Source organism: Muntiacus reevesi, chromosome 2, assembly GCF_963930625.1.
Source record: "Muntiacus reevesi chromosome 2, mMunRee1.1, whole genome shotgun sequence".
Lineage (NCBI taxonomy): Eukaryota > Metazoa > Chordata > Mammalia > Artiodactyla > Cervidae > Muntiacus > Muntiacus reevesi.
This window is the reverse complement of record NC_089250.1, coordinates 149,915,190-149,940,976: the sequence shown is the minus strand read 5'-3', so window position 1 is coordinate 149,940,976 and position 25,787 is coordinate 149,915,190. Positions and strand designations below refer to the sequence as shown.

Sequence of the window (25,787 nt, the reverse complement as noted above, 5' to 3'; positions counted from 1 at the left end):
ATCTCTCAGAATTTTCCACAGTTTGTAGTGATCCACACAGTCAAAGGGTTTGGCATAGTCATTAAAGCAGAAGTAGATGCTTCTCTGGAACTCTCTTGCTTTTTCGATGATCCGACGGCTATTGGCAGTTTGATCTCTAGTTCTTCTGTCTTTTCTAAAACCAGCTTGAACATCTGGAAGTTCTCGGTTCACGTATTGCTGAAGCCTGGCTTGGAGAATTTTGAGCATTATTTTGCTAACGTGTGAGTGAGTGCAATTGTGCGGTAGTTTGAGCATTGTTTGACTTTGCCTTTCTTTGGGATTGGAATGAAAACTGACCTTTTCCAGTCCTTTGGACACTGCTGAGTTTTCCATGGTTGCTGGCGTATTGAGTACAGCACTTTTAACAGCATCATCTTTTAGGATTTGAAATAGCTCAACTGGAATTCCATCAGCTTCACTAGCTTTTTTCATAGTGATGCTTTCTAAGGCCCACCTGACTTCACATTCCATGATGTCTGACTCTAGGTGAGTGATCACACCATAATGATTATCTGGGTCATGAAGATCTATTTTGTATAGTTCTTCTGTGTATTCTTGTCACCTCTTTTTAATATCTTCTGCTTCTGTTAGGTCTGTATCATTTCTGTCCTTTACTGTGCTCATCTTTTCATGAAGTGTTCCCTTGGTATCTCTAACTTTCTTGGAGAGATCTCTAGTCTTTTGCATTCTCTTGTTTTCCTCTATTTCTTTGCATTGATCACTGAGGAATGCTTTCTTATCTCTCCTTGCTATTCTTTGGAACTCTGTGTTCAAATGGGCATATCTTTCCTTTTCTCCTTTGCTTTTCGCTTTTCTTTTCACAGCTATTTGTAAGGCATCCTCAGACAACCATTTTGCCTTTTTGCATTTCTTTTTCTTGGGGATGGTCTGAACCCTATCTCCTGTACAGTGTCATGAGCCTCTGTCCATAGTTCTTCAGGCACTCTGTCTATCATATCTAATCCCTTAAATCTGTTTGTCACTTCCACTGTATAATCCTAAGGGATTTGATTTAAGTCATACCTGAATGGTCAAGTCGTTTTCCCTACTTTCTTCAATTTACATCTGATTTTGGTAATAAGGAGTTCATGATCTGAGGCAGTCATCTCCTGGTCTTGTTTTTTTCTGACTGTATAGAGCTTCTCCATCTTTGGTTGTAAAGAGTATAATTAATCTGATTTCGGTATTGACCATCTGGTGATGTCCATGTGTAGAGTCTTCTCTTGTGTTGTTGGAAGAGGGTGTTTGCTATGACCAGTGCATTCTCTTGGCAAAACTCTATTAGCCTTTGCTCTGCTTCATTCTGTACTCCAAGGCCAAATTTGCCTGTTACTCCAAGTATTTCTTGACTTCCTACTTTTGCATTCCAGTTCCCTATAATGAAAAGGACATCTTTTTTGGCTGTTAGTTCTAGAAGGTCATATAGATCTTCATAGAACCATTCAATTTCAGCTCCTTCATCATTACTGGTCAGGGCATAGACTTGGATTACTGTGATATTGAATGCTTTGCCTTGGAAACTGACAGAGATCATTCTATCGTTTTTGAGATTGTATCCAAGTACTGCATTTCAGACTCTCTTTGTTGACCGTGAATGCTACTCCATTTCTTCTAAGGGATTATTGCCCACAGTAGTGGATGTAATGGTCATCTGAGTAGAAAGAGGCTATGTAGCATGGTGTTAATAGTGAAGGACCTGAGCTCTGGTCTCAGTTTGTTTGAGTTTAAATCCCAACTTTCCTACTTATGTACTACCTGATATTAGGCGAATTCCTTAACCTTTCTATAATCTTTTTTTCTGAAAAGAGACCATAAAAAGAAAGGAAGATGTATTGGCTTCATAGGATGTTTAAAAATGAATATATATTGTATTATTCCAAATGCTTAGCAGAGTGACAGATTTTTCTTCTTAAGTACTCAATAAGGTAGTAAACTGGTGATAATAATTCAGTTAGAAAAAGCAATTCTAATTTTGTTGTTGTTCAGTTGCTCAGTCGTGTCCAACTCTTTGTGACCCCATGGACTGTAGTACACCAGCCTTCTAATTTTATCAATCCTATTTAATAAGAAAAAGGATAAGAAAAAAATGAAAGAAATTAACTAAAGTCATAAAAGGAATTAAAATTGGCTCCGTAACCAAAATCAATCCTTCTCAACTTCTAAGTTTGTGTCTCTACCCTGACACCTATTCAGACTTTATTTGACTTTGTCCCTGTTGTACAGAGGAGGCTTTGAGAGGCCCATAGGAAATTATTGAAAGTCCTAGCATTCAGACTTTGATTTCAGATCTGAACACCTACGTACTTGCACATACTCAGGGCTGCCCTTTCCTAGACAGAAGAAATTCACAGAATGGGAATTGGGCCTCTACAGGTATCTCACAGGTCTGTGCATGAAAGCTAATACTTTTGGATGAAAGGACAGGAAAACCAATAAACCTTTGGATTGGATCATAGACATGTTTTACAACTACTCACCCCTCCCAGAAGAGATGCACAGCATTGAGTTATCTGTAGCATTTAATCCTTTAATCAGCTTGGACTTCAATGGATCCAAAGTGTTTGGAATGTCTTCTCTAAAATTGGAATTTCATGAAATGGCAGTGCTCTTGTGTTGCAATTACTCAGGTTTTTTCAGCCTACTCTGTTCCAGAGGTTTACTGCAATAATTGCTCATGTAACTGGAACATATTTTCTATGCCTGGAAAAGTCCATCACCAGTATCACTACAGTCAGTCAGTCAGACCATCAACAAATATTGATGTTCTTTAGGTCAGCAGGAGACCACTGTGTCTAAGGAGGCATTAATATGATGTTGATTTGAATATGAGTGTTAAGAGGCATGTCATGCTTGGCCTTGTAGGTCATATGAAATTTAAACTCTAAAATCAGTGGGAGGCCATAGAAGTGCTCTAAAGAGTGGGATAAGATGACCAGATTGTTATTTTCAAAAAGATTATAGTGGTAGCAGCACAGAGGTTGGCTTGAGGGAAGCAATATGAGATCATGGCAGGGATGTCTCAGGCTTTGTGCTCGGCTAGACCAGGCTCATGTGAGATTAGAGGGCACAGGTTTGTAAGACTTAGTGATTGATTTCAATTTGGGGAGAAAAAAGAGGGATGGCATCAAAGATGACTCAGAACTCGAGCTTTAGCAATGACAGTGGCACTTGCTAATAAGCCTGGTGACCTTGAAGATCAAGCACTGAATGGGCATTAGATGTTATTATAATGGGAGGAGACCTTACAAGCTTGTAGTGTAACTATGGAGGAAACTGAAGCCCAAAGTGGTACCTTGGCTTCCTCAGAGTCACAGTGTGTTATCAGCAGAGCTCAGATTTAAGTCTGTATCTCCTGTCTCATACCCAGGACTGCTGAAATGGAGAACTTGGTTGAAAATATTTAATGAGCATCTAGTGTGGAATCTAGTAGGTCTTCCCTGGTGGCTCAGATGAGGAACCTCCCCAAAATGCGGGAGACACGGGTTCAACCCCTGGGTGAGGAAGATCCCCTGGAGAAGGAAATGGTAACCCACTCCAGTATTCTTGCCTGGAGAATTCCATGGACAGAGGAGCTTGGCGGGCTACAGTCCATGGTGTCACAAAGAGCTGGACATGACTGAGCAACTAACAGTATGGAATTCTACTTAAAGTTGGATTTACAGTGGAGTTGAAGCTTAATATTCACAGCCTTCATAGGCATGGGTTCCTGTGAGTGTTGGCAGTTTGAGGGAGTTGTAGATTGTTGCAGGTGGAGAGGGGAATTTAGGTTGAAATCAGAAGTCATTCCTATTTCCTCATTTTCTGCCAAACTGCCTAAAGGTATCTTAGAATAAAAATATGCAACTCTTTAACACACTGGTAATTTGTTGTCATCTAATTTGTCATTCTAATAAATATTGACTGGTAATTCTCGTTTTCTTAACAATTCTGTATTACTTTTTTAAAGTGAGGCCCCGTCAACTTGCATGACTTTCATCCTCAGAAGACCTGGGTCTATGCTTGGTCCTACCAATTTGTGTTACCCCTTCCAACTCTCCTGGCTCAGAACTGTCCCAGTCCAGGCCTTCCTCCTGGACTCAGGAACCCCTGCTTCACACCCCAAATTAGCATATGGTTTGTTAAGACTCTTCTTTACTCTCAGAAACTGCTTATTCAAAAACTGGTTCTTCTAAAAGTGTAACCTTCTGCATTTGTCAAATGAGGTTGAAATTAGATCTTTCCAGTCCCTTCTTTCCAATTTTGTCCTAAGTTTCTTTTCAAAGAGTGGCAAAATGCTATTTTTTTATAACCACCCACTGGCCATCTAGATGCCATTGTAGAGGATTAGAATTAGAATCTTGTAGAAGCATTTTGAGTCCATGAGTAAATGACAAAGAGCATATAAAAATCTCTTAACTTCTATAGGATTTTTCCTCCAACAGAAACCTTGATTATTTATTAAGGTATTTGGCTTGGGATTTCAAGATGTTATATGAATTTCACTTTTAAGTCAGCTTGTTTAAAGCTCTGAATTTCCTTTTAGGCAAATTGTGTCTCACCACACTTTAGTACTCAGATAAGGCAAATGAAAAATCTGCTCCTAGAGATGTCAGTGGTTATTGTTTATTTACCTCTCTTCATTTCTGGTCCACTTTAAGACTTTCCCATAGTAAGGGAAAACATTTGGGCTTAGCTTGTTTGAACTACCTCTCATGTTCCAGTGTGTATTCTTGTTGCCTTGGTTAGTTGCACTGGATATTAAATGAGAAAATTAAAATAAAAAAAAAATACAGGAGAGCTTACTTTTTCTTTTCATTTTTATTCTATTATCTTACTGAAATTCATATTCTGATGCTTGGATCACCATAATATGCATATCTGTTTATTAGCTTTCTGTGTGTTGTCTTAACCTTGAAAAGTGATGTTTAAAATAAAAAAGAAATGAGTTCACCTCTTCAGACCCATGAATAACTGTATAAAACCGAAGATAGAGAAGTGGAAAGGGGAAGTCTTGCTTTGTTTCTTTCTTTCAAAGCTAAATATAAGGAAACATGAACAGAAGGGCCCCTCATTTTTAGCACGCTGTTTGCTGTTTAATGGTGTGTTCACCTTACGTGTGGGTTCTCACATAGAAAGAGTCTTAATATTTAGATGGCATCTCTACTTCAGACAGTGATTTGAGAGCTTGCAGATCTACCTTTCTCAGCTCAGCACCTCAGAGAAGTTGAAAAGGAATATCTCCATATTCACATTCCCCCTCTTTCCCTCCTTCTCAGACTCCGATTTGTACCCCTTTTATTTCAGTATATGGAAGGTTTCTTCTCATTCATTTTCTGGATTTCCAGAGGGAAGATACTGCACTTTTTTTTTTTAATTTGTTTTGAAATTCCGAATTAACAGTTCTCTGCATTATGTGTGTTTCTATACAAAGTTCCAGGTGACCTAATTTGAATAGAGACTAACTCAGGGGAGAATGGTTTGGGTATCATCTCCATCCCCTTCTAAGCCCTAAGAGGAGAATGAGGAGAACATGGTATATAGTTTGTTTCTTTATGAAACAGTGGGCTTGCAGAGGACGTTTCCAGTAGATTGCGTTCCAGACCACCCACTAAGCTGCCAGCTTCTCTCCATTTATGCTCTGGCTTCATTTGCTTTCATGTCTTGAGACTTTGGCTTTAGGTTTCTGTTTCTTTTTAATATTTATATTTTACTATCATTTTAATATTTTCTATTTCCCTATATAGTGAGACTGCCTTGAAAATGCATTTCCTCATATTTTGTGCAATCATTTTATCTCAGTACTCTTCCAGGATGACATTGGTACTGACATCTGGCTCTTCTTGAAAAAATACATCATTTAATTTAGCATCTCCCTACTTCCTCTGCTATAATGCAGAAGATTAAAATGGAGTATCATTTTGGGCAGAGTAATTTAAATAAAGGAAGGAGTGTATAGAATGGTCAATGTTATCTACCAGATATGAATCTATGTTTGGAAAATTATCTTCTTTTTTATTATTAGTCAAAGAAGAGGAGAAGGAGAAGAAGAGAAAAAAGTATAAGAATGGCATATCATCAATCAGTCTGTTGGTTTGTCTTGGTTTGTTTGGTTTGGTTTGGTTTGGTGTTGTAAGATAAATCGATTTTGAAGGGAGTGCGTTTTTTTTTTTTTTTTTAATTGATAGCATCCCCCACTTTGGGAAACAGAAAAGCAAGTTGATGATCAAAGTTTCTGTTTTCAAGATTTGCATTCAAAAGCAACTTAGGTTTGGTGGGTTTAAAGATCTTGGATTTGTTTGTGAAATATAATGACCTGGCTCTAAGCTTATTGCTAACAGGAGAAACTTTGACTTTCTGCAGATAGGGGGCAAGAGATACTAGTTGCCTCCAATGTTGTTCAGTCGCTAAATCTTATCTGACTCTCTGTGACCCCATGAACTACAGCATGCCAAGCTTCTCTGTCCCCCACTATCTCCCTGAGTTTGCTCAAACTCATGTCCATCGAGTCAGTGATGCCATCCAACCATCTCATCCTAAGCCGCCCCCTTCTCCTCCTGCCCTCAATATTTCCCAGCATCAGGGTTTTTCCCAATGAGTTGGCTCTTCATATTAGGTGGCCAAATTATTGCAGCTTCAGCTTCAGCATCAGTCCTCCAATGAGATTTACAGTTTTTCTCCCACAGATCCTGGACCAGCCTTATTAGCTGCAAATGACCTCTACTGGGAAACAGACTCAGAGGAAGGACACATAGCAAATTTTCCATGAAACCACTTTCCATGAAACCTTTTCTATATTACAATTTGCCCTGTGTCTACTGTTGATTAAGTTATCTGCATGCCTTCTTTGTGTCTACATCTCATCTTTTAAGTTCCCCAGGGAGGGATCCAGTGACTGACTCAGACCATTTTAGTGCCATGTAGAAGATATCATATGAATAAACATTACACTAAATGTTGTGGAGGCCTCTATGAAACTGGAAGGTCTCTTGGGGATTAAGAACTTTCCAGAGGCAAAAGTCTACTAACAGCTTTTAACCGGCCCTGCACCCCACATTCATCTCACTCTTTCTACTGGTTTTTCATTTCAAATTATGTTTGTGTTTGCTGGATTACTTCCAACTGATGACTTCAAGTGTACCTGTGTGGTTGTGTGTGTCTGTGTGCATCATACCAACCTTTGAACTTCCCTCTGGGGCTTCTTAATCTAGGTTATTAGCAGTTATTGATTTGTTTGCCCTTTAATAGCTCAAATGGAACACAAGTATACATTTACATAAATCTTCTGCAAATGTTGATATTATAAAACAGTCTGTTGAAATTTGCGGTGAGATGTGTGCACATTCACTGTCAGGAACACCTAATCTGGGAACGGCCAAATTCTATTGTGAGGTCAGTAGAAGGATCAGCTCCTCAACAAAGGATTTCCAGGGTTCAACAATTTTTTTAAAAATTAAAAAATGACAAAAATGTCATTGATTTGAGATGAGTAAGAGGTAAAACTCATGTTTGTCCATTAAAATGGACAACAATATCCTAGGGATATTTAGCAGAAGGCAGAACAAGAGAGGAGTTTGTGTTTAGCACCAAGACATCTAATAGATAACAGGACTTCAGTACTATTGAATTGAAGGTAAAGTGAGGATCCTTCAGTGGTTCTGTCTTGGCACTAGGATCAATCATATGCATATTAAGCCATATACCTTAGGGAGAGGTAAGCACAGTGATTAAGAATCTAATGTGAGTTAAACTTGTCCCCCACTTACTAGCTGAGTAATTTGTTACTTAGCCTCCGCATGCCTCACTTTTCTCATCAAAAAAAAAGCAAATCATGTAATTAGTTGAAATGCCTTTAATAATAGAATTTGTCTGGCACAAGAAGTAGGAAACCAAGAAATGCTGGATGTTATTAATAATAGCAATTGCTTATATTTGCATAGGACTTTTAACATTTGCAGTTTTTCCACTTTCTACTGTGTTTACTTCCCATAACTCTACAAGAAAAAAAAAAAAGATAACATTATCTCCTTATTTCTTCTGATAATTATTTAAATAAGAGAAGTCAGTTCAGCATTTAAGGGCTTTATTCAAGGTCAAGCAGTGGCAGATATACTAGTTGTAGTGGTCACTCCCCACCTTTTCTTTGCTGGCAGAGCCCACCTTGCTTTCTCTGGTTTTACTGCACATACTCTGGGCATGTGGCTGAATTCTGGACACAGAAACTGCAGAGATTTTGCTGTTAGGGTTTTGGGGAAAGTGTTTCCTTTATAAGTTAAAACAAAACAAGCACATTTACGCTGGAGGCTCTTTTTTCTTTGCTGGAAGTAACTGTGTCTGCACTTGATGCAGAGAAGTGTCAGGGTCTCCTTGCAAACACAAGGGCAGGTAGCGCCCAGTGCTGACACTGTCAGAGAGGAAATATATGTATCACTTGAGTCCTTGATGACATTGTTAGACTAACTTAGTCTTGGAACCCCATGAACCCTGGACCACTTGTTGCATGAGATAATATGTCCATATCATTTGAGTCATTTTTAGTACCCTGTTTCTTACACTAAAGGTATACTAACAGAATATGGTGGCTAAACCAAGAATCAAAATCTGATCTTCTTTTGATTCCTAGGCCTTTGTTCTTTTCAGCAATGCACACTGCATCCTGATATTAAGGCCAGTTGCAACAGAGCCAAATGTATCTCCCTGTTCTGATATTTGTGTGTCCCTGCCCATAATTTAAGCTTGAGCTAAGCCTGGGGACCTGCTCTCTTTCTCTTGCAGTGTGAGCTTTCTCCTCTCTGGGCCCCTGCCCTCATGCTCCCTTCCCTTAGAATATTATCCACGTAGCCCCTTGACTCATTAGAATCATACATGTCCTTCTGGATCTAGCCTGAATGCCTGCTTTATAAGATGCTGTTCTTGATGATACTTTTCTTTCTTGTTCTCTAAAAGATATGCACGTTTTTCTCCTGCTGCATACCTTTTCCTTCCTTATTTTTAACCATCTTTGTACAGCTCAGCCTCTCTACTAGACTGTGAGTTTCCAGAAACTGAGTTTCATCCCCTCATTGAGTCTTCCTAGCACACACTTTTTATCCCTGCTTCTTAAGAAGGCATAATAAATGTTTATTGAATTAAATATGTGGAATTTTGCAGCTGAAAGTTCTTTCTTCTGAACAAAGCTCCCATTTTCTGGAAATTATAGAAAGTTCTTATCCTTGGATTCATGATCCCCGTAGGATTCAGGAGATCAGGGGAATCGTTAATGGTATATTCATTGTTTTATGCTCATAGCTTTTATTAGATCAGATTCTTAAAGAATTCATGGCTCCTTAAAAGAATGAGAACCTCTGTTTAAGTTGGAAAGTTGAATAAAGGCTTTCTGAGCCAAACACACACTCCAGAGCATGCATGTTTTAGGGAAACCACTGTTGTGAGTTTTCTTCCTTTCCCTAAAATTGTAGTACAAGGAAAACAACCAAAAACAAAACAACTTTCGGTCTATTGAATATCCCTCTTACATTTTATCCAACTGTGCTATCCCCATGAAAGATTATTCCACCTCTCTTTGGGACCCTGATTATTCTGTCCCCATGTTCACTTCCATACACATCTTTAAAAACATCCAACCTAATGTCTCTGGCAGGGTGGTGCAGGGTGGTCCAGGGAGCAGAGAGGGCTCATGTGAGACTGGGTAATGAGGGGACATCAGGGCCTACACGAGGCTGGTTAAGGAAGAATGCAGCTAGCCAGCTTCAGCCCCTGAACCAGCCTGCCAACATCGCCCAAGTGGTGGTGCCAGTGCTCATTCAGAAGTGAATGAAGCTTCCTTCAGGAGAGCAGGGTGATGAGCTCTGACAAGGCTGAGTTCTTATGGAGTCTCCTCGTGCTTTCCAAGGGCAGAACCCTGAATCACTAATGGCTGAGAACATTACACAAGAAAATGTCTTGTTTTATAGACTAGGACCCCTGTTGCCCTCTTCATTATTTAGGATTTGGAACTATAGACCTTCAGGAATGAGAAGACGTTAGGATCCTGTATTCTCAGTGCTCACTGTCGAGAAGCCCAGGGCACAGTTTTGTGTTTCCCTTATGATTAGATTCCACCTCCACAGTTAGACACAGAGCAAGGGGAAAAAAAAGATTAAAAATCATTCATAACTGAAAAATGAGGAGACATGTCTTACTTAGAAATTCTAAGATTTCCCTGAGATGAGGGAGAGATGCGGTGAAGCTCAGTGGCCAGGCCAGGTGTCCTAGTCGGACTCAGATCTCCCTAAGTGTCCGCTGGTTCTCACAGCATGCATGCCTGCTGTCACTTCAGTCGTGTCTGACTCTTACGACGCCATGAGCTGTAGCCCACCAGACCCCTCTGTCCATGGGATTCTCCAAGTAAAAATACTGAGGTGGGTTGCCATGCCCTTCTCCAGGGCATATTCCTGACCCAGGGGTCGAACCTGGGTCTCCTGCATTGGCAGGCAGGTTCATTACCATTAGTGCCCCCTGGGAAGCCTAAGAGCTACCCTAAATTCATAGTTTAAGAGAATAGAAAGCTTACTAAACGCCTTCAGGAAAGCTTCTTAGTCCACTGCTGCTACCAACTGGGTTGCTACTCATAAGCAAAATGATTAGGAGAGGCCCTAATCATTCCTTCTGGGGGAAAATGCACATTCCTTCATAGGAGGTGAAGGAATGGAAACCACATTGACCCCCTCCCCACCTTCCCATCCTCCTTCCTCTGGGGTACTTGCTTTAAGTTAGCTAAGGGTCAAACACTATGTTCTTTCTTTAGGAAAATAAATGGAGAATTCCTATGCTACTAGTTAGGAAGAATAGAGTAAATATTGGTTTATTTCAGTCTAGTAATCAATTGATAGGCATTTTTAAATGTTGAATCAGGTATCTGGGAAGGTGTTTTAGGGATTCCTTAAATGTTTAGAGTTTCATTTCTAAATTATATTTTTATGTTAAAAGGAAAAAAATAAAAAACCTGCTGTCACATTTGAATGTGTCACCTAGTCTAAATACTTAGCATAATGGAAACTTCTCATGTGTTAGCTCAGCCTGCAGCCTGCCATGTTAATTCGCTGTAATCCAGACCTGGACACAAGGCTTGCTCTGCCATTCTGATACTGATTTTTTATATTTTACACTAAAATGACTGTTAGTAATCCATGTGTAGACTTCCCTGCATATCCACAGGTTCATCATCCCTGAATTCAGTCATCCTCTGATCAAAAACATTGGGAGAAAAATCCAGAATTTTAAAAAGCAGGGCTTGCCTGATAGCTCAGTTGGTAAAGAATCTGCCTGCAATGCAGGAGACCCCAGTTCGATTCCCGGGTTAGGAAGATTCACTGGAGAAGGGATAGGCTACCCACTCCAGTATCCTTGGACTTTCCTTGTGGCTCAGTTGGTAAAGAATCGCCTGCAAATGCGGGAGACCTGGGTTTGATCCCTGGGTTGGGAAAATCCCCTGGAGAAGGGAAAGGCTACCCACTCCAGTATTCTGGCCTAGGTAATTCCATTGACTCTATAGGCCATGGGGTCACAAGGAGTCAGACATGACTGAGCAACTTTCACTTTCACTGAATTTGCAACATGATCATGACTATTTACATAGCATTTACATTGTATTAGACATTAATATAATTATAAACTAGAGATGATTTAAAGTATATGAGAGAGTGTCCATAGGTTATGTGGGAATACGCTGCCTTTTTGTATAATGGACTTGCACATTTGGCTCAGTGCTGGGGAGGAAGCCACAAAAGGCTCCACCCCCTTGAAGACCCCCAATTATCCCTGCCCAGAACCTGGCACAGTTTCTAGTGCCTTCTCATTCTCCAGGAAATGAGTGCTTTGAAAACAGCAGCTTGGTGAATGCTTCAGCATCCTCTTTAGAAGTATGGAGAAAATGAAGTTCCACCTTCCCCCCACCAGGAGTTTTACAAGTAATGGATAGAGCAGGAAGGAACCTCAGCAAAAGAACAGCCCAGATGACTGTGGTATCAGCAGCTCCTAGACTGTAATCCTCGGACAGGCCACTCTGCAAAGTCCCAGGAGCAGTTGCTCCCGGGGCACTGAGGTCCTGGGGCAATGGAGGTATAGGCTGTCTGGCCATAGATATTTAGATCAAGCTATTAAAGAAAGTATTCTAAGATTTAAAGAGGAACCTAAAAAAGATATTACCATATGGTCACCACTTATTGCTTTGAATCAGGGCTGTTTTGGTACTGTATCATAAGAACAAGATCCTGCAGGAGGTGGGGGCGGAAACTAAGCTACTCATAGATATTCCATTTTGTGTGATATTACAGGAAAAACCCAAACTTTTTGGTCAAACCCAATATTTATCAAATCAGCCTTGATCTCATTGACTGGAATTTATACTTAAATGCTATACCCTGGAACTTGGAATTAAATCTTTACATTAAAATCATTTACCAAATGAATAAAAGTAAATGACCTTTTATATGTATATTTTAAGTACATATGTTTTACTTGATTAATAGGTTTCAGTGTTTTTTGTTTTGTTTGAAAAATGCACAGAAATGATAGACAATAAACCGGAATAGATGGACGATTGTGTTAACCTCTTTTACCCATCTAATGGTGGTAGTTTTGGCTGTGGCCCTTTAACAGCTGCTAATTCTATGAGACAGTGTTGGTAATTAACCAGAACAGGAAAACAAGCAATAACAAATCAATCTTATATAAAGACATATCACCATCCAAGAGTAAGGTGGTGAATAATGCACATAGATAGAAAAGGGGAAAAATAGAGGGGAAAAGAGATTTCAAATAATCGATTGAAGACATAACTAAAGGTTAGCAGTTCTCCCTTCTTTCTTGCTTTCATTCTGAAAACGAAAGATTAGATTGATTCAAGCAGATATGCTTTGAAATGCCATAAAGAACGCCTCATCTGGTGCAGTATTGACAAGCTGCCTGAGTGTATCACTGGCATTTTCATTTTACTAGCCCAGCAAGAAGAATCAGGGAGTGGATTTTTACCTCCCTGCCCGCCTGCCTGTGAATTGCTTAAACAACTTCTGCGTGCGCGTGTGAGCAGCTCCACACTGTTACATGCTGGGTTAAAAAGGTTCCTTCTCTGGGGCTCCAGTGACTTCCCTCATCAGATGGATGGGAAATGCAGTTTGTGGCTGGCTGAACTTCATTATTTAGTTTACTGCCATCTTGCATCAAGAGAGCAACTACCGAGAAACGCTTTATGCCCACATCCCCATTTTCTTGGTGGGGGATTTATAGGTCTGTTCGGCAAAATCATACAGAGGTAGAGCAACGACATCTCTCTGTGTCTTCAAACAAACAGCCACCCCGCTGTCACTGATCAGCATTCCTGGGATGGCGGTGATTGAAATTTAGCACTTAGAGCAACTTAATTGGCACATGGATCTGTTAAGCATATGCCCCCACCGCAGGCCTGCCATCTGACATGCCCATAGGGCACCCAGCGCCTCGCACATGCTCACGTTTTGCTAAGAAAGTCAGTTTTGAACAGATCCTTGAAGGAAGTCTGTGCAGTGGTTAAAGAGAGGGGTGGCCTTGGAGCTCAGGTCCTCAGATTTGTGCCTGTTTTGGGGTGACTGTGGTCCTTCATCCCCTTGAAGTTGGAACAAACCTAAGGCATGGAGTTCCAGTTCTCTTGCTGTGAAAGAAGTGATCAGAATCCACTCACCGGCGCCTTTATCTTCAGTAAAGCAAGCCTTGTGCTAGCAGAGTAGAACCATGAAGGATTCAGCAGCTCCTTGGCAGCTTGCTGGCTTGGAATTCAAGGTTAGACCATTCTGTGCTCACTGTGGCTACAACTGATCCCTTGGCCTTCAGAGGAAATCCAAATAATCAAAGTCAACATTTTTATGCTGAGTTGGAAACAGCAGGACTGGGCCGAATGTTCTAAGTTATGACTATCAGGAGAGAAATACGAACCTTAACAGAAAACAAGGCAGAGCTATTAGGCTCTTTTCATTATCTAAGGAGAGCAAATAAGGGCTGAGACCATCCATGGTTAGAAACACATTGCTCTGTTGTATCTTCCCCAGTGTCATGGCACTCCTATGCTTCACTTAACCAGGCAGAGCTAGGTCAGGGCTGCAGGCAAGAAAGGCAGCCGCTTTCTGATGCTGCTATGATGGGCATGAGTTCTGGTGGGTCCTAGGCCACCAGGCCTTATCTGTATTTATGTTCTTTTCTGGCGTCAGGCAAAATTCTGGGCTCCTAGTAAATGCTGCATAGGTGTTGAATTCTGAAAGAATGAGCTAAATAGTTTGAGTTCCTCTGAGTGAGGTTGAAGAAAAGCAACAAGTTAAAATTATAGGAAGATTTGCTGAGAAGCAAATGAAGCTTAAGTTTCAGTGTTAATTGCATAGGCCCTTTCCCAGGATGTGCAGACTGGAACTCATGACTTTATATTTTGTTTCTTATAAAGAGCTCCCTAAATTCTCTAAGCTCTAGGACCCGGGGTCCAGTTTTAGCTGTTTAAGGGAAGGCACTGGCAAGTGAAGTGAAAGTCACTCTGTTGTGTCCGACTCTTTGCAACTCCATAGACTATACAGTCCATGGAATTCTCTAGGCAAGAATACCGGAGTGGGTAGCCTTTCCCTTCTCCAGGGGATCTTCCCAACTCAGGGATTGAACCCAGATCTCCCGCATTGCAGGCGGATTCTTTACCAGCTGAGCTGCAAGGGAAGCCCCGGCCCTGGTAAACCCTTCCCCAATCAGTGTAAGTGGATGCTGCAACAATTCATTCAATTATGTTAAGCGACCATTAAAGGAATTTTAAGCCCTCCCTTGGGCCATTTCAGTTCTATGAAACTGTAATTGTTTGAAACTAACCGTGATGTCTTCTTTTGCCTTCAGGTGATTCTCATTTTGACAAAGCTATATGACTATAACCTGGGGAGCATCACCGAGAGCTCGCTTTGGAGGTAAGGAAATTGAGCTAATAGTTACTGTGTTATTTAAACATGATGCCCTCGGCCAGGCTGCTCCCTCCTCACCCCTGTTTCCTAGTGAGAAGGTTTCTGGTTATATGTACCTTTTCTTCTCTGTCTGCTCTCTGTTTTCCTTAACCACGAGTAGGGTTTTTTGGTTTTTGCTTTTTTAACCAGGAAGGCTGAATCCTTTTTTTTTTTTTTTTTTTAGTTTTTTTTCCATTTATTTTTATTAGTTGGAGGCTAATTACTTTACAATATTGTAGTGGTTTTTGCCATACATTGACATGAATCAGCCATGGATTTACATTTGTTCTCCATCCTGAACCCCCCCCTCCCACCTCCCTCCCCATCCCATCCCTCTGGGTCATCCCAGTGCACCAGCCCCGAGCACTTGTCTCATGCATCCAACCTGGACTGGCGATCTGTTTCACACTTGATAGTATACATGTTTCGATGCTGTTCTCTCAGATCATCCCACCCTCGCCTTCTCCCATAGAGTCCAAAAGTCTGTTCTCTACATCTGTGTCTCTTTTTCTGTCTTACATATAAGGTTATCGTTACCATCTTTCTAAATTCCATATATATGTGTTAGTATACTGTATTGGTGTTTATCTTTCTGGCTTACTTCAAAAAGAAAGAATCTGCCCGGTGGATGTCAACCTGAGATTCTGGATGGTTGACATCCGCTGGGCGGATCCTTTCTTTTTATAGACCTCTTCTTTTGGTCACAGATCTTTTTGCTAAAGTGTTCATTAGCTTGTCTTTATGGGTGATGGTTCCCATAGTTCTCACCGATCGTGAGCTTATTGGGATGGAAACGAAAGAATAAGGATGTCTTTGCAGAGGGGATCGGTGTAACTCAAGATCTGAAGAACCCAGGCAGGCTCCCAGGGCAACACTTTCACGATGCTTTTCTGCAGTTTTGCGGCATAGAGGTGTGCACACACGCATGCATGCGTTTATTTCTGGGATTCACACTACTGGACCATATGTATAGAGTGTATAGTGAGTGATTTTTCAAATGGATGAACAAATTCTTTAAGAGGGCAGACTAACTCACTGGATTTGGCACAAAAGGAAGTCTTCAGATACCTAGGCAGTTATTCTGTCCTCCTTTATTCTTGAAAACTATACATTCTCTTGTTTCATTTTGTTTCTTAAAAAACTCTGCTTGATTTATCTCATTCCTGTTTGGCTCTTCTCCAGTAGCCCGTGCCACATGCTCATACCCGAACTAGCCCCTGAAGTCTAGGAGAGAGCCTCCTCTGATTGGCCAGGCCTGGATCACATGATGAGCCCTGAGCCTGAGAGGATGGAGACAGACTTCGGAGATGATACTCACACATAGACACATGCACTCTTTCACGCACATGCACACACAGAAAGGCAGGAGTGGTCTGTGGACATACCAAAGTTAGTAGTGACCACACATGATCAGTGGGAAGTTGCATTAACTGTCATTTAGCAAGACCAGGAGAGACTGGCTGCTGGTTCTGAGTCTCAATGCTGAGATCTAGGGAGGAAGACTCCAGTCAGCCTGTTTCTCAGCCATTCCCACTGCTCCCAGTACACTCAACAGTGGCTGGGAGGGAAAGCTGATTTTCATGGTAGCACTTTGGTTGCAGGGCCTGCCTCTCTTGCGGAATGTGGTGGTCATACAAGAAGAGGCTCATGGATTGAATTCAGTTCAGTTCAGTCGCTCAGTTGTGTCCGATTCTTTGCAACCCCATGAATCGCAGCACACCAGGCCTCCCTGTCCATCACCAACTCCCGGAGTTTACTCAAACTCATGTCCATTGAGTCGGTGATGCCATCCAACCATTTCATCCTCTGTCGTCCCCTTCTATCCTGCCCCAATCCCTCCCAGCATCAGGGTCTTTTCCAATAAGTCAGCTCTTCGTAGCAGGTGGCCAAAATTTTGGAGTTTCAGCTTCAGCATCAGTCCCTCCAATGAACACCCAGGACTGATCTCCTTCAGGATGGACTGGTTGGATCTCCTTGCAGTCCAAGGGACTCTCAAGAGTCTTCTCCAACACCACAGTTCAAATCTTCGGTGCTCAGCTTTTGTCACAGGCCAACTCTTACCTCCTACATGACCCCTGGAAAAACCATAGCCTTGACTAGACGGACCTTTGTTGGCAAAGTAATGTCTCTGCTTTTTAATATGCTATCTAGGTTGGTCATAACTGTCTTTCCAAGGAGTAAGCATCTTTTGGCTGCAGTCACCACCTGCAGTGATTTTGGAGCCCCCCAAAATAAAGTCTGACACTGTTTCTACTGTTCCCCCAACTATTTGCCATGAAGTGATGAGATCAGATGCCATGATCTTAGTTTTCTGAATGTTGAGCTTTAAGCCAGCTTTTTCACTCTCCTCTTTCACTTTCATCAAGAAGCTCTTCAGTTCTTCTTCACTTTCGGTCATAAGGGTGGTGTCGTTTGTGTATCTGAGGTTATTGATATTTCTCCCAGCAACCTTGATTCCAGCTTGTGCTTCTTCCTGCCCAGCGTTTCTCATGATGTACTCTGCATATAAGTTAAATAAGCAGGGTGACAATATACAGCCTTGATGCACTCCTTTTCCTTTTCCTATTTGGAACCAGTTTGTTGTTCCAAGTCCAGTTCTAACTGTTGCCTCCTGACCTGCATACAGATTTCTCAAGAGGCAGGTCAGGTGGTCTTGTATCCCCATCTCATTCAGAATTTTCCAGTTTATTGTGATCCACACAGTCAAAGGCTTTGCCATAGTCAATAAAGCAGAAATAAATGTTTTTCTGGAACTCTCTTGCTTTTTCGATGATCCAGCAGATGTTGGCAATTTGATCTCTGGTTCCTCTGCCTTTTCTAAAACCAGCTTGAACATCTGGAAGTTCACAGTTCACATATTGCTGAAGCCTGGCTTAGAGAATTTTGAGCATTACTTTACTAGCATGTGAGATGAGTACAATTGTGCGGTAGTCTGAGCATTCTTTGGGATTGCCTTTCTTTGGGATTGGAATGAAAACTGACCTTTTCCAGTCCTGTGGCCACTGCTGAGTTTTCCAAATTTGCTGGCATATTGAGTGCAGCACTTTCATAGCATCATGTTCAGGATTTGAAATAGCTCAACTGGAATTCTATCACCTCCACTAGCTTTGTTCATAGTGATGCTTTCTAAGGCCCACCTGACTTCACATTCCAGGATGTCTGGCTCTAGGTGAGTGATCACACCATCGTGATTATCTGGGTCGTGAAGATCTTTTCTGTACAGTTCTTCTGTGTATTCTTGTCACCTCTTCTTAATATTTTCTGCTTCTGTTAGGTCCATACCATTTCTGTCCTTTATCGAACCCATCTTTGTATGAAATGTTCCCTTGTATCTCTAATTTTCTTGAAGAGATCTCTAGTCTTTCCCATTCTGCTGTTTTCCTCTATTTCTTTGCATTGATCACTAAGGAAGGCTTTCTTATCTCTCCTTGCTATTCTTGGGAACTCTGCATTCAAATGGGAATATCTTTCCTTTTCTCCTTTGCTTTTCGCTTCTCTTCTTTTCACAGCTATTTGTAAGGCCTTGTCAGACAGCCACTTTGCTTTTTTGCATTTCTTTTCCATGGGGATGGTTTAATCCCTGTTTCCTGTACAATGTCACAGACCTCCATCCATAGTTCATCAGGCACTCTGTCTATCAGATCTAATCCCTTAAAGCTATTTCTCACTTCCATTGTATAATCATAAGGGATTTGATTTAGGTCATACCTGAATGGGCTAGTGGTTTTCCCTACTTTCTTCAATTTAAGCCTGAATTTGGAAATAAGGAGCTTATGATCTGAGCCACAGTCAGCTCCCAGTTTTGTTTTTGCTGACTGTATAGAGTTTCTCCATCTTTGGCTGAAAAGAATATAATCAATCTGATTTCAGTGTTGACCATCTGATGATGTCCATGTGTAGAGTTGTCTCTTGTGTTGTTGGAAGAGGGTGTTTGCTATGACCAGTGCATTGTCTTGGCAAAAGTCTATTAGCCTTTGCCCTGCTTCATTCTATACTCCAAGGCCAAGTTTGCCTGTTACTCCAGGTGTTTCTTGACTTCCTACTTTTGTATTCTCATCCCCTATAATGAAAAGGACATCCTTTTTGGGTGTTAGTTCTAAAAGGTCTTGTAGGTCTTCATAGAACCGTTTAACTTCAGCTTCTTCAGCATTACCGGTTGGGGCATAAACTTGGATTACCGTGATATTGAATGCTTTACCTTGGAAACAAACAGAGATCATTTGGTCGTTTTTGAGATTGCATCCAAGTACTGCATTTTGGACTCTTTTGTTGACCATGATGGCTACTCCATTTCTTCTAAGGGATTCCTGCCCACAGTAGTAGATATCATCTGAGTTAAATTTACCCATTCCAGTTCATTTTAGTTCGCTGATTCCTAGAATGTCAATGTTCACTCTTACCATCTCCTGTTTGACCACTTCCAATTTGCCTTGATTCATGGACCGAACATTCTAGGTTCTTATGCAATATTGCTCTTTACAGCATTGGACATTGCTTCTATCACCAGTCCCATCCACAACTGGGTATTGTTTTTGCTTTGGATCCATACCTTTTCTCTTCCTGGAGTTTTTTCTCCACTGATCTCCAGTATCATATTGGGCAACCACCAACCTGGGAAGTTTCCTCTTTCAGTATCCTATCATTTTCCCTTTTCATACTGTTCATGGGGTTCTCAAGGCAAGAATACTGAAGTGGTTTGCCATTCCCTTCTCCAGTGGACCACATTCTGTCAGACCTCTCCACCATGACCCGTCTGTCTTGGGTGGCCCCACATGGCATGACTTAGTTTCAATGAGTTAGACAAGACTGTGGTCCTGTGATCAGACTGGTTAGTTTTCTGTGATTATGGTTTCCGTGCATCTGCCCTCTGATGCCCTCTTGCAACACCTACCGTCTTACTTGGGTTTCTCTTACCTTGGACGTGGGGTATGTCTTCATGCCTGCTCCAGCAAAGCGCAGCCTCTGCTCCTTACCTTGGATGGGGGAATGTCCAAGGAGCGGCGGCTGCGCAGTTGCAGGAGGGCCAAGAGGAGCTACTCCACGTTCAAGGTCAGGAGGGGCAGCTGTGAGGAGACACCCCTCGTCCATGGATTGAATAGACATCCCAAAACAATGTACCAGGCCCCAGAAGAAGGTTGTTCATTGAATTTCATTTTCACTCGATGCCTATTTTTTATTAGACTTGACACTATGTATAAGAAGCTCCAAATAAATTGTCCTGTGCTCCAGGAGAGATCTACTAAACTAAAGAAAAGGCTAGATTCCGTTATTTTATTTGTTTACAGGCATTTCAATTAGTGAGCTCTTTTCCCAATGAAGAGGTCAATTATGCAGAGTTTCTGTCCCAAGGAAATTTATGTAACTGAATTCAAGTATAGGAGGTTTGGTAGGAGCCTCTAAAAGTACAGTCCTTTAATACATTAAGGGCCCGACTCCTGCTGTATTGTTTAAATTCAGTACCTGTTTGTCAGCATCTCTGAGTAAGCTTGTGCTTCCTTGATCAATTTCTCTAATGTATGTGCATAAATGAAAATAAAAGCCAGCTTTTACTCTGTAGTGCATCTGCCATCTAAAGTGTTGTTGGCGTATTAGAAAATTAAAAGATGTGCAGTTCTGTCTCCATGGGACAGAGGCAGAGCAGCCATAACTCTCACTCTGAATAGTCCTAGGAAGGGCACTCTGGAGGGATATGAGGAACAGCTAGTCCTGCATTGCAGAAGCACACGTCCAGCATGCATCTCTCTCTCTGATGGGGTGCTATTACTGATGCCCCAGTCTAGGAGGACTATCCTTTTCTGATCTTAAGGAATCAGGTTAGTGAAATAAAAATGACATCTCACTCCAGTGGTATCAGACCTCCCTTCTAAGGGAGCAAACTCCATGGGCTTTAGCTTGGGAAAGTGTGGAAAGAATGACCTGCTTACTTTTCCATCTTAGAACCAATTTCACTGGAGAATATACACATATGTGTACACACACACACGCATTCATAAAAACACACATATACATACATACACATATACACACATGCGTGAAAAAGTAAAGTGTTAGCCGCACAGTTGTGTCTGACTCTTTGCAGGCTCCTTTGTCCATGGAATTCTCCAGGCAGGAATACTGGAGTGGGTTGCCATGCCCTCCTCCAGGGGATTGTTCCGACCCAGGAATTAAACTCGGGTCTCCTGCATTGCAGGCAGATTCTTTACCATCTAAGCCTCCTAGGAAACCTATATATATGCATGTATATATACATGCATATGTGTAAAAGTAGCTCAGTTGCCTCCGACTCTTTGCAACTCCATGGACTACAGAGTCCATGGAATTCTCCAGGCCAAAATACTGGAGTGGGTAGCCTTTCCCTTCTCCAGGGGATATTCCCAACCCAGGAATCAAACCCAGGTCTCCCGCGTTGCAGGCGGATTCTTTACCAGCTGAGCCACCAGGGAAACCCCATATATATGCATATGTACATATAATATGTATGTGTATATACCCACATATGTTTGCTTTTCTAACATACCCAAAGTAATCATTTGCCTCATATGCCATGTTCTACATGTCTTATCATGTTCTGCATGTTTTGTCATGTTCTTCGTGTCATATGTGCCAAATTATTACTGTGGGTGTTCTATTCTATTGCAATTGCTCATTTTAATACTTTATAGGAGACCGCATGCCTGAATTAAAATATAATTTAGAAAAGAGGAAAGGAGAAAGAAAAAATTATTTAGAAAACTTCACAATTGGATTTCAGGGCTGCATTTTTTGAGTGGTTCATGGTGCCCATGTTCGGTCTTTAGGGAACCTTTTCTGGGCATTAACATAGGAGAGGGACAGGCCTGGATGGGTCAAGGATGGGGACCAGGACATGAGGTCCTCATGGGCCTGTGGCTCCTAATTCAGTCCTACTTGAAGGAGACTAGACTGCTCAGTGTTGACTTATTTTCTCCTGCACAGGCTTGTACTTTCTTCTCAGAAAACCTGCGTATGCCTACAGTTGGGGGTTTCCTAGGGGCACAGACCATATTTTAGAAACTCTCATGGCACTCACAGCTCTGAATTCAGGACGTAGCACATAGATAATGAACAGGTTAGTAAGTACTACAATTTTATCTCTACTGCATGGTCACGAACATACAACAGTTTCTCACTCATTTATTCAACACAGATGAATTGATTAACTCCTCTAGGCCTTGTATTCTTGTCTGGGAAAGGGAGGGTGGGTAAATACATAGATCCACAGCATATAGGCTTTGCCTTCTAGTACTTCGTTGTTTAGAGAGGCTAAGCTCTGTGGACAGTTAAAATGAGAGAGAACTGTACTTGTCTGTAACCTGCCTTATGTAATTATATTGAAAAAGGTCCTTACACAGCACCTGGAACTGCCAGATCCCAGAATGTGTTTAATCTAATGTAAATAGACAAACTGTCATACAAATGTTAAGTGTTAGCATAAAGATATGAGAGAAGTGTTGCTTCTTTACTTTGCTCCTGCTTGTATTTTCTCTTTTCAACCAGACTGTATGTCCTTAAAGCCAACACCTTTCTGGTTTCATGGTAATGGCTGTGATACTTTGCTAATGAAAATAATGATAACTATAATAAAAGTTAACTTTGATCGAGCACTCAGGTTGTATCAAGCACTATGATCAGTGCCTGACATGCATTACTGCATCCTCCCAGTTCATTTTTACAGTATGCCAAGGTCACACGATTTGTAAATAATAGCCCACACACTTACAGGCACATTACTTGATAAACTTCATTCATTTCACTGCTTACTGATCATCTAGAGTCTGATCTGCCTTTGGGTGGATCTTGCTATACCTAAACAAACAACATTTTAATCATGCATACATATATGATTATTATCTATTTATCTATCCAGTGTTTTCAAAGCATCATAACAGTTTGAGCAGCATTTGCCCTATTCCAGAAAAATACTGGGCAACAGGGAAATGATACATTTGTATCAATGTTTGTATCAGCAAACAGATACATGGACTTTCTGATTAAGCCCCTATTCTTTATAACTTTGACCAGCTGGGTTGTCCAAAAGGGGCAAGTGGCAAATGCCTCCAGGGTGTTAGCGTAGGAAGGAGGCCGAAAAGCAGCTGACCTTGCACTGGTGTTCTAGGGTTTTCAACCTTGCTGAATCAACATACCTGGGTTGACAGAGCAAGAGGCCACTATTCCAAATTAATGAGATTTGCCTCCCAGTTGGTCTTGTCATTGATTACATGTTAATCCTGGAGCAGGTTGTTGATTTTGTTTTGTTTTGTGTGGGGTTCACTCTAGGAGTCAAACTGAGAGGCAAAAGGGATGATCTGCCCCAGAACAATTAATTACACCTCAGGATCTTCTCCACTTTCCAGGGGATTATGCTGTGAAACTTGGTAGAGCTGGTGGTTTTACCATTTTGAAGCAAGATAAGCTTAAAGGTTGAGATAAATAAAATGTCAAAATCTAGATACAGTATCTCTGAGAAGAAATGTATTAATCTTTCTTTTTCCCCCATGCCAGGGTAATCAGCGCTCTACTGAGAGGCTTAGCTGGTGAGAAAGCCTCAGGCAGTTGTGAAGGGACTAAAGGTGTCCTCTCTTAAAGGGATGCACAGCCTACCATGCATCTGTTGCAGAGCTTGCCTGGCCTGACTGATTCTCAATTCATTGCTGTCCTATTTACAGATCCACTTGAAACATAAGCTTATGAAGATAAGATCTCCACCATTATGGACTTCTCAAGCAGCAGTGCCTGCTTTTGTGGGATGAAGGTTAACGCGGGGAGAGTGGGTTAGGCCATTTGATTTGGCACTGGGAGCCAGCCCTGTTTCCTCATCACAGGAGTTGCCTTGTTTCACTTTGGGTATTGCACACAGCGACTGTCAAGAGAAGCGTCCCGGTCACATCTCTGTGGAGAGAACGCTGCAGAGGGCTTTGAGAGAGCTTCTGTGTGGGGCTGGCTGCAGCTAGCACTTCCTGGGGAACTCCAGGGGTTCAGGCTGACAGACCTGACCTGAAGGTGCCGACTTTCCGCCAGCCCTGCAGGTAATTCCCACTAGCTGGAAGTCTCTTCCTTCCCACTCCTCCTCCAGGGGAAAAGCAGAGAGTGACATGAGTAGGTTGTTAGTCTCAGGTTGGAAGGATGTTTTGCCACCCAATTCAGCTTTCAGTCAGTTACTGATCCAAAGATATAGAGCAGGGTTATGTGGGTGTGCTCAGTCAGATCTGACTCTCTGCGACCTCATGGACTGTAGCCCACCAGGCTCCTCTGTCCATGGGATTTTCCAGGCAAGAATACTGAAGTGGATTGCCATTTCCTGCTCTAGATCTTCCCAACCTAGGGACTGAACCTGTGTCTCTTGAGGCTCCTGCATTGGCAGTCAGATTCTTTACCTCTGTGCTACCAGGGAAGCCCCTGGGCAATGGAAGTGCTGCCAATGGCAACCTACTCCAGGACTCCATGGATGGAGGAGCCTGGTGGGCTACAATCCACAAAGAGTTGGACATGACTGAGAGTGTGTGCATGCATGCATGCGCGCCTACACACACACACACACACACACACACACACACACACACACATGCCCTATACATCCTGAAAAAGAGAAAAAGAATAAAGCTAGAGTGTGAAATTTCTGTGTAAGAGGGCTCTTCATGTTACACAAATCCAGTGAGATTAATCATTCCTGTGCTGCACGTGTTTAGTGCCTGCCTAATGGCCCCCAGGAGAGAGTCAGGCTCCCCAGCCAGATCAGGAGGTGCCTTGGAGTCTGGACTCCTTTGAGCTTAATAACTCCTATTCCCACCCACATATTTGTGTCGTACAGAGCTACTTTTCGTTCCTGGGCTTACAAATTCATTTTTTAATCTTATTGTTTTTAAGAAATCAGAAGGAATGCATGCTCATTATAATGAACCACAGAGTCAGAGGCAAAAGAAGTGTTAGTCTTTTCCTTCCCACACAGATTCAGCTTCCCTGAGGTCAGTGATGCTAAGCATTTTGGGTGATTCTGTCCGCATCGTTATGACCAGATTCAAAAATACCAGGAGATATATACACATGTCAGGACCACTTTTTTGTTTGTTTGAGCAAATAGGAGTAACTATTCACAGGACTCTGACAACCTGTTATTTTCACTTAACAGTGAGTCATGAGTGTCCGTCCAGATGAATGCATCAAGAAAAATGGGTCAGGTATATAAGCATCAATTAGTACGGATGTTGTATACTGAATTTAACTACTGCATGCTTAATTAACTTATGCAGTGCTTCTTTTGAGCCAAGAAGTGTTCTTGGTGCTTTTTTATCTTCATAAAAACACTATAAAGTGAGAATTACTAGTATCCCAGGTTTATAGATGGGAGAACTGAGGCTTAGAAAAATTAAGTAATGTGCCCAGTGGCCATGCAGTTGGTGAGTGTGAGCTGGATCCTCAGTATGCTCTCTTAACTCCAAGCTATGCTACTTCTCTATGGCCTTTTTATTTGATTTTTATTCTAATTTCTACAATATTACTATTACATATGTGTGTGTTAGCCCCTCAGTTGTGTCCAACTCTTTGTGACCCCGTGGACTGTAGCCCGCCAGGCTCCTCTGTTCATGGAATTCTCCAGGCAAAAATATTGGAGTGAGTAGCCAATCCCTTCTCCAGGGGATCTTCCCTACCCAGGGATCGAACCCAGGTCTCCTGCGTTGCAGGCAGATTCTTTACCACCGGAGCCATAGGGGAAGCCCTATTTATTACATAAGTGCTTCAGTCAGCATGTTTGTAGACATGTTCTTACATTCTGGTAATTTTGTCTCTGTAAATTAC

The 25,787-nt window shown here is 41.7% G+C and overlaps 1 protein-coding gene across 4 annotated transcripts in view; it reads left to right on the top strand.

Moving 5' to 3' along the window:
• The window catches only part of SORCS1 (sortilin related VPS10 domain containing receptor 1), a 571,273-nt gene that overhangs the window by 202,087 nt on the left and 343,399 nt on the right, over positions 1-25,787 (top strand). For all 4 annotated transcript variants that reach the window (XM_065920116.1, XM_065920114.1, XM_065920117.1 and 1 more), the window contains exon 2: positions 14,875-14,942. In XM_065920116.1, coding sequence (XP_065776188.1) covers positions 14,875-14,942 — 68 coding nt within the window. The remainder of the gene's footprint in view (positions 1-14,874; positions 14,943-25,787) is intronic.